The 10,204-nt window shown below is 40.0% G+C and overlaps 1 protein-coding gene across 2 annotated transcripts in view; it reads left to right on the top strand.

Annotated features, from left to right (window-relative positions):
- The first annotated feature begins 455 nt into the window (after positions 1–455).
- The window catches only part of LOC143509160 (tetratricopeptide repeat protein 28-like), a 116,312-nt gene continuing 106,563 nt past the window's right edge, over positions 456–10,204 (top strand). The window contains exon 1 of one of the 2 annotated variants that reach the window (XM_076997595.1): positions 456–803. In XM_076997595.1, the coding sequence (XP_076853710.1) occupies positions 765–803 (39 nt within the window). In that variant the 5' untranslated portion in view covers positions 456–764. Of the gene's footprint in view, positions 1,087–10,204 lie in introns of both variants that reach the window. The other variant, XM_076997596.1, reaches the window with a different exon arrangement.

Genomic DNA, 10,204 nt, shown 5'->3' with positions numbered 1-10,204 from the left:
TACAAAAGCAAATGTTGAGTCATGGTTTATCAGCCAGATGGTAAAGATTTGGTAGATGGCAATTCAATCCATATGTAATTTACTCAGTCATAAATTACGATTCTAGGCCCTCTCTAATGCTGCAAACATAACTCAGAACTGATTTGATATAGGCTACACATACTTTTGCCTACAACTTTGTATAAACCTATCTCTACACATACTTCTACACAGTCAGTAAAAGAAAATGCTAAATATATAAACTAACTATAGAATCCCACAGAGATTTTTGCCTAGGTAATGATTTATGACGCCCCCCACGTGCACCAGCGGTGGACCCGCTTTGGCCCCATCTGGCTGCAAAATAGGCTTACAGTTGTCAAGTCCTGTTGTCGGAACGCCTTACGAGGCAAGAAGAGGAAGTCTCCAGACTACGTTTGTGCACTTAGTTGCTACTTCCAGGATATCCTCCCACCGCTGCACAGATTCGCCTAGTTTACCTCTCGCAGCCATCTCCATTGCTTTGGCTGAAGTTTTCCTGATGACAGGTCTGTTACTTACCTAGCAGTACACTGTTCTTTGTAGGCAGTTATTCAAGGAATTGTCGCTGTTTTGTCAGAAGCCTTTCCTATGCATATTCTTTTCGGGAAGCCAGTGATGAAGTTTTGAAGTGAAAAGGACGTCTACAGCTTTGGACTGTACACTCGAGTGCGTGACTGTTGCTCGGTTAGTCATCATCTGCATCGCTATATGCTGCATATGATAATGGGGAACTTCGCTGTGTCATGCAACGCACACGAATATTGGACGGAACCCGCGTTACGGTAATTGACTGAATAAACTGTACAACCACTTGCGTTCGTTGTCATCGCTGGGTTTTCAAGAAAGTGTATGTGGGTCTGGCTGTGTTCGTGCCGTCTTCATCATCGCTCGTCGCTCAAGACCTGTGCGGCCAGTCTTGGAGGAATTACGCTTCAAACTGAGAAAAGTCCAAATACAGAATGACTTACTGCGACTTCTGCGAATCTACCCTATCTTGATATATAATAGCTTAATGTTTATCATCTTTGGCTTACAAATATGATGAAATGGCAGCCCCGGAAGAAGGTAAGAAAAGCATTTGTATCCCTTTCAGACGTTTTTTACACCCGGAATTTAGGAAAGTGACCTAAATCTTTAAACGTAGACCATGCAAGTCAGATTTTGCTTTTTTATGCAACATTGATCTAAGTCTGCTAATGAGAAATATCCAAGTTCATTTTGAAGGAGTGCATTTTTTGCGCGTGGGCGATTAGTGCTGACAAGTTTGAAGAGGTTCAACAAAACCATTTTTTTTCGCAAATACTAGCTTGACATCTTTTTCAGGCGTTTTAGGAATCCTGTTAAGTTGCTCATTGCTAACGTAGTGAATATGTATCATGTAAGGTCCGTGTTTGATTTTAGATGGATCCAAAGATCGGTGAAATTTATCTGACACATTTCCAAAAAAATATTTAAAATGTCTAGCCTAGTAAATAGATGTTCTATGAGAATGAAGTTTGATAACCTTGTTTGATAATAAAATGTTCATATCATTTTTCGGTTGCATGCAATCATCAAACCCCTTTCGGGGCAGTTAAGGGAATCCTGTCTGGGCACCCAAGCAGTCCGTTCCCCACATGTCTTGAGGTGATACATTTCACTAAAACTGTTTTTGGAACCGACCATGAGTTCGCATCGGTGAGACAGCATGACATATTTGTATGTTCGGCTGCGGCGGTGAGAAAACTGGTGCGGGTTAGCGAGTGGTGCCGCAGGACTTAATGACACATGCACTATAACACCGAGGAAGAGGGATGTGGGGGTGGGGGTGGAGGTGTGGTGGGGGCTACTGTCGGTGGAGCCGTTATGGGGAGCAGGGTCTATCTTTTTAAGATATTGATTTTATTGACGCGGAATCGCGGTGGCTTGTTGGATGCACACCACAAATATATAAATATATCATACAAGATTAATTTGCTTAATTACATTCATCTTGGAGCAGACAATGCCGTCTGTGTCTCTGTCTCTTAGTCGTAAGAGAACGTAGTCCTGAGCACCTGAAAGAGGTGCTTTCCTAATTATTCCACGTTTGAAATGGGCCTATCAGAGTGGGCATGGCACACTGAGAAAATGACCAGTAGTTCATTCAGTAGTAGTCCTATTACTTATTTCTGTAACTCGTATTTCTGTACTTTCTAGAATGTGTTACATGTACAAGAGGAGACAACTTCCTTATCAATTCACTGCAGATATGTTTAATCCATAAACAGCGCATCGACGCCAGGGTAGAATTTCAACCTGATCTATTAGTTTGATGTTATCTGAAGGGATATCTACAAGACACATTTCTTATCCTTTGGGTCAGAGCACATTGTAGTGGTGTTTTGTATCAGTGTGCGCTGTGTTGTGTATGCTGCTGTTTACCAAACAAGCATTCATTATTGATTGTCAAGAAAAGATTGGAAGAGCCTTTTCAGGTCTTCACTGACAGATCATCCTATATTTTATTTAGCCTCCCTTACATGCAAACTACGTGAGTATTCAGTGATTAGTAAACATTGATCAAGGATGACCACAGCCCTGTATCAGAAAGTACTTGAGTATTCAGTGATTAGTAAACATTGATCAAGGTTGACCACAGTCCTGTATCAGACCGAGAAAAGAAGCAATTTGCTGTCAGATATTAAGACCTGCTACCAGAAAAGTCTTTGATACAGCTAACAGCAACCAGGGCTATTTAGACAACCATGGTATTCGTAAGACAAAAAACACTGTGAACAATAATTACTCCCTTTGACAATATAAATATTCAGTGGGACATTTAGGACATTGTGATGTTGACCAGATCACTGATCATGTCATACATAAAATTTAGCAGGGGGGTAATCTTAACATCATTTTAAATGTTTTAGGAGACAGTGAGAGCTTGTGTGAATTTGTACCTTATTCTGTTCACGAGCAGTTATGAACATTAATGGCAACACACAAGTAATCATTTTTGCATAGTCCTTGTAATAGCCATGGTCTTATAGGTTTTGTATCTTCCTTCTTTAAAAAAGGTTAACAGACTAGGCATAAGGTCTTAACAACATAGTCTAAGTGCAGGTGCTGCCAACATGTCTCCACAACTTTATCTTCTTAAGTGATTCCATACATCTGTGTTTATCTCAGTCCACAAAAGCTCATTTCTAATCCACTGGGTCAGAGCACGTCTTATGGTAAATGGCTTAAGTGGAAATTGAATGTCTCTGTTTCTTTTTTCTCCTCTTTTCTGTAGTCATGCCAGATGCCGGAGTAAATGTCTCCCTCTTGACTTCGAGGCATATGTTTTAAAGCTGCTGGTGTCTGGGGATGCAGAGTGAGATTAGTCAATCTTGTACTGCCTTTTTACTGCTGGTGCTGACCTCAGGAAGTAGTCTACGTCTAGTGTGTGCTTTCTTTTGATTGTCTTTATTTCTGAAGTATCCACATAAAAGCTAGGTAGTAGCGCCCTTATCAATCCAAGAAATGTTTGTTAACTAACGGCTGCTCTGATATTAAGAATGTGAGAGAGTCTGTTGGATTGGTGGCTTATGCAAGGCCTGCTGTAGGGGGAACAATGTAATTATGGAATCACAGACATATTCATCTATTCTAAATGGTATAATAACAGTGAGGTACCGAAAGAGAAGATGCCACTTATTGCTAATACTATAATAAACTGTGTAAACATGAACATATTCTGTATTTACACTGTGCTCAGAATTTAAATTTCAATTACCCAACATCAGTCTGAATATTCTTTAATGTTAAAGTAAATGCCTTTTACACTGTGAATTAAACCTAACATGTAAGAGAAATGTACAACATAAAATATATGCATACACCACATGGACAAGCCTTGAACAGTCCAGGAAGGAATAAGTTAACCAAGACCTGCAGGCTTCCAAAGATGGTGGGCGGGTAATTAATGGGAGGTAGAAGGAGTGGCAGTACCTGCTGTTCTCCGTGCAACTGGGTATTTATGACCCAGTGGGGCGAGAGGAACTCAGGGCAGATCCCGGCCCAATCCCGAGGGAGCTTGCATGCAGGAAATTGATGTGCTCTCCTCCTCTTCTCGCACTGCTAATCCCATTCCTCATCCCCAGAGACTGTTGGGACGGAGACAGAGCTATGTGTGGATCTATAATGGTGTAGGAAGAGAGTGGCTGAGTGTTAGTGTGTGTAACTTCTGTGTTGATTCATAGTTGGTTAGGGGTAATGGCGTGTGTTTGAACTGTGTGGGTGTGTGACGGCGTATCAAGGTGTGTGAGCTTTTTAGGAAAACCCACTAAGGTATGTGTGTGTGTGTGTGTGTGTGCCTGCTTACTACAGGGAGGGGATCTGAGGGAGAGTTCTGTGTGCTGGTCTATTGGAAGTACCAAAGTCCTGATGACAATTTGTGTGTAATAGTTTCTCCTTTGAGTCACCCAGCATGTGATCTCTTGGCTTCTGGTGGCTTGTGCACTCGGAGGATGAGTACTGAGTCTTGCAGTGGTAAAAATGGGGCCAGTAATCCATGTCCCATCAATCCTCCTCACCTACATGTGGAGGCCCAGGTACACCTCAGCACAATACATGTGTGTGTGTGTGTGTGTGTGTGTGTGTGTGTGTGTGTGTGTGTGTGTGTGTGTGTGTGTGTGTGTGTGCAAGAGAGAAAAGCTGGGATGAGTGGGATGTGGCATGTATGTGTGTAAGACAAATGCTTGAAATAAAAACAGAGTTTGTGTGCAAATGCACTGTGTGTGTTACACACTGTGTATGTGTTGGGGTTGCCATGGTTCCCTGATTTTAAACTGGGGCACGGTGGTGATACACCATGCTTTCACAGCTTGAACCACATGGGAATATTCTGAGATGTGATCGATATGCTGACCCAAGCACACCCCAGCACTCTGGTCAATGGACTAGAAAAGACATATGGCAGTTGTGAGGTCATCCATTTTGAGCTTATGAGGGTTGTTTAAAATAATGCAAGATGGACTAAATAGGGGTTAATGTAGCAACCGACAATTTAAAAATATGCATTTTCAAGCACATCAAGTACTGAAATTTCATTTTCAAATAAACTCAAGATATTAAGTATAATAAATGTTTTCCATATAATAAATGTTTTTGAACATGATCCATGTCACCATTCATTTATGTCCCCATCTATGTGCCATAGTTCAATGTAGTCCTCAGTATAGACAATTCTTCAATGTACTGTACCATAATGTATTTGGTGTATTTTGGTGCATAATTATCTGTAGAAATTAATGGGGGGGGGGGGGGGGGTGGTGCACAGACAGCTCTCTCTTCATCACACTTACACACACCCTTACACGCACATACACAGAGGCATTCTCCTTAATTTGATCTGCTTTTTTGTCACAGATGGCATCAGTAAGATGACCAAACACCCAGTATGCCAGTATGTATTTTGGAGGAGTGTGTATGTCAGTGTGGAGTTTTGTGAGCAGTGGATTGCAGAGGGCCTCCTTCCAGTTTCATTATATTCATGGATCATGCCACGTTCTTCTGTGAGATGATCATTTCTAATAATATGATTTCTAATCATCTAATAATTATTTAAATTTGTGGTTACTTAGAGTATTTCCCTGATTTCTGACCAATTAAAATTACTTGGTCAAGTAAAGTAAAAATGTGGTTACAAAATTGAGACATTAGAATTTTATGGTTGAATTGAGATTAATATGTTTTTAGGTCAAAAGAGGTATCAAACATTGGTTATAATTTCAGTGGTTATAATTTCACATGAAAATCACATACACTACAGCCCTTGACAAAAAAGTAATTCACAACATCTAAAATATAAAAATGCTATTCCACTTACTAGCTTTGTAAGGGTGTTCCCATATTTGTTAGGATGTTATGTAGTGAAGTAAACTGTAGTGGGATTCAGTTCAGCAAAGTCTTTATAACATCTCTAACTTGCATTAAAAGTTCATGTTAACCCATAACAAGTATTACTCATTAATATGAAATAAATAAATAAATAAATAAATGTAAAGTTCATCCGTTGCGAATTTTGTAACATTTTAGAATGTCAGGAAGTGAGTTTTCCAATTTGCAAAATATATTTTTATGATCTCCCTGCTGAGTCTGCTGGTTTATGTATTATTGTCTCTCATAAAATGGTTTTGTTTTAAACTTTGGAGTCACCTCATGCACTTGCTGGCACTAATGCTGTATTCCGAAGGCAGTAACAGCTCTCATCTTCCAGTGTGTACACACTGAAATGGCTGTCTCAGATCATCTTGTGCACAATTCCCAGAAATTACCATTATTCCAAACATATTTATTGATCCATATCAATAGGCTATTATTTATTGATCTAAACATCTAACACACTCATAATCTTTTTGCCCAGTTTCTGCCCGTGGAAATGATCCGGTCAGGTAAAATAAACTGCTGAATAACCCAACATCTCAAGTTAATACAAACACTCATAAATCATGACTTGGGACTGTTTCTACATGGTAAACATGTTGCAGTGTAAATATGATTTACTTCCCAGACAGCATCGTTTATGATGTTTAAACTGTCCAACTTTATGTCCATCCGTGATAGATGAAATACATTGTTGAGTCTCAGTAGGATAACTAAACTGTTCATGTATATCAGGCTGTTGTGAGAGTAGTGGGTTTTCATAGCCAATTTAATATTTATCAGAACAATGGAGCTGCAGTCAGTTCTACCAAACAGGGTGTTTGAGCATCGCCATGGCGCTGAGGCCTTTAACTACTACAACAAATGTGTACACGAAAATGCATTTAAGATTTATATCTAAATAATTATTAATAGAATTTGTTAATGTTACCATTGTTATCCAAATAACTATTAAGTAGCTTTAAGGAGCCCTGATATCTTGGGGTTTGCTACTGCAACCTGGATCTCCAATGGCTTTCTTGTGATTCTGTGGAATCTGTGGTCTAATGGAGAAAAGCTCTGGAGAATTCTTGTGTTTCACTCCCCATCTCTCTTTCACCACCTCTTTCCCCTGATGTGTGAGTGTGTGACAGACACCCCTATTTTGGCTCAATTGAGTGTATCCTGCATTTGACCATGCAGTACAGTGGAGATTAGTGTTTTGCCCCCCCAACACACACACACACACACACACACACACACACACACACACACACACACACACACACACACACACATTTTTTCCTCCCTATTATCCTTTCTACTTGTCCCCTGACACAGCCATATGCATACACAACCAACCAATTATGTAGCTACATATGGTGACTTGTCTGAGTTCACCCGATGAAACAGTAGATTAGATTTATTCTGATTCCGCAGTATGGGGAGTGGTGCCAACTGGTAAAAAAAAGTGGACTGAAAAAAAATATATATAAACATATCTCATAAATACAGTAAAATGAAACATCAACCTATTTATATAGACTACTTCTTACTATAGAATGCATTTCCGAGTGGTACTAGTCAAATCTCATTAGTATGGCTGCACAGACCTGTTTCTGTGTATGTGCCAAGCAGAAATGGAAATCTGACCAATGAGAAGTTTGACTTTCACTCAGCCTGGCCCTTCTCAGCACTGTGGACTATAGCATTATTAATTAAACCTCACCGTCTACATAAATATTACATTAGACAGCAAATCTTAAAATGGAAACTACAAATGAGACAGATATGGTGGCATAGCTAATTTGAAAAGCTTTTTTCAAAGCTATCCTTCAGTGAAAATCTCACAATAATTCAGCGAGGTTGGCCAACTCTATCTGTAAATGCCAGCTAGAAAGCTAAACGTGTGTACTTTCAGTAAAACAAACTATGAGAGGCATGTCTAACTAACAACAACTTGCCTGCAGCATACATGCCATTTTTGTTTTCTCAAATATAGTTGCATTTTGAGGACTGATAAGCTATATTGTGGATGCCAAAAAAAGTAAGTTCTGGCATATTTATTTATTTCTTTCATTTTGTCATTGTTATTGTTGGGGTGTGGTATGCAGAAGGTGTACCTACTTTATGGGTGGGACAAGGTTTTTCCTGCCAGATATGTGTCAGGCAGTATTTGGGACTCACAGCTCAGGCACATGCATATTTGATGCTGTCCCCAACAGCCAGCACTTTCCAGTTTAACAAGCCTGATATGCAGGAGGAGGAGACACTGCTGTAGCTCTTCGTTATTTCATATGTCAGTCTTCCCCTGTGTCTGGTTTTATAAGAGTCTCTTTCTTTCTTTGAATCGAACTATATGCATGAAAATGACATATCAGTTCCTTACATAAAAAAAACCTCCATACAAATATTTGTGTTGTATTATGGTGTATTTATTGGCCATTTCGGGGGGATTCTGAAAGGGCACACGTGGATAAAATGCGATTGCTGCTTTGGTAAAGTGGAAATGCAGCTCTAGCATCAGCTGTGCCTTTTACAGCTAATAATATCCTTTCTCTTTTAGAGGATAGTACTTAGACTAGGTGAAGTACCAGGTACCACTCATCTACCCTCACCCCAGATTCCCAATATAATACCAGCTTCCTAGCCATAGTGATTGCGGAGGAATTAGGGCATAGGGCAGCATTTTATCACCGAAAATGAGAAAAATACAGCCTCACCACTAATATTTCAATACTCTCATATATATATATATATATATATATATATATATATATATATATATATACAGTTGTGATCAAATTTATTCAACCCCCACTGAAATAAAGTGTTTTGGCCAGTTTGACATTGATTTTGATCATTTCAGTCATCTTATTTACAATTATATCAAAGAGGCACTTATAAATTAGACAAACATAACATAATATTTATGATGGAATAACCACAAATGTCTTTACTGTGCTCACATCATTATCAGTTTTATTCAACCCCCTAGTGACATTATTTTTTAGTACGTAGTACAACATCCTTTTCCAGTTATGACAGCTTTCAAGCGTGAAGCATAGCTTGACACAAGTGTCTTGCAGCGACCTATGGGTATCTTAGCCCATTCTTCATGGGCAAAAGCCTCCAGTTCAGTCACATTCTTAGGCTTGCGCACTGCAACTGCCTTCTTTAGGTCCCACCAGAGGTTCTCAATTGGATTTACGTCTGGTGATTGCGATGGCCACTCTAGAATGTTCCAGCCTTTCATGTTCAACCATGCTCTAGTGGACTTGGATGTGTGCTTCGGATCATTGTCCTGTTGGAAGGTCCAACGTCTCCCAAGCCGCAGGTTTGTGACTGACTCCATCACATTTTCCTCCAAGATCTCCTGGTACTGAAGGGAATTCATGGTACCCTGCACACGTTGAAACTTTCCTGTACCATTAGAAGCAAAACAGCCCCAAAGCATAATTGACCCCCCGCCATGCTTCACAGTAGGCAAGGTGTTCTTTTGTTCATAAGCCTGGTTCTTCCTTCTCCAAACATAGCGCTGGTCCATTGTCCCAAACAGTTCTAATTTAGTTTCCAAAACCTGTTCCAAAACCTTTGTGGCTTGTCCACATGACTTTTGGCATACTGCAGTCGACTTTTCTTGTTCTTTGGAGTCAGCAAGGGGGTGCGTCTGGGCGTTCTGGCATGGAGGTCTTCGTTATGCAGTGCGCGCCTTATTGTCTGAGCTGAAACTTCAGTGCCCACATCTGACAGGTCTTTTTTCAGTTCCTTAGCAGTCACGCGGGGATGTTTCTCCACATTACGCTTCAGGTAGCGCACAGCAGTCGCGGTCAGGATCTTCTTTCTGCCACGACCAGGTAACGTTTCCACTGTTCCCTTTAACTTGAACTTGCGAATGATACTTCCGATAGTGTCTCTTGGAATATTTAACAACTTCGCAATCTTTTTATATCCATTGCCATTCTTGTGAAGAGCAATAACCTCTTCTCTTGTCTTCTGGGACCATTCTCTTGCCTTCACCATGCTTGGAAACACACCAGTAGATGTCTAGAAGGAGCTGAGTATCACAGTCCTTTTAAATCTGCCTAATTGGTGCTTATCATGCTTGATTGCTGCTCGTTGACATCCACAGATGTTTTCAATACCTGATGGAAAACACTGGAATGAACCTCTGTTCTTAGGAGTGGTAGTCGTAAAGGGGTTGAATAATTGTGTCAATGAAGAAATCACAAAAAGGCCATTTAATACTTTATGACAAAAAAAATTGATGCTATCTTAGTTGCATTTAGTTCTTTAACAAGTCCTTGTAAGATTT

The sequence above is a fragment of the Brachyhypopomus gauderio genome, chromosome 3 (assembly GCF_052324685.1).
Source record: "Brachyhypopomus gauderio isolate BG-103 chromosome 3, BGAUD_0.2, whole genome shotgun sequence".
Taxonomy (NCBI): domain Eukaryota; kingdom Metazoa; phylum Chordata; class Actinopteri; order Gymnotiformes; family Hypopomidae; genus Brachyhypopomus; species Brachyhypopomus gauderio.
The sequence above is the reverse complement of the archived record's forward strand: the minus strand, read 5'-3'. Positions and strand labels throughout refer to the sequence as shown.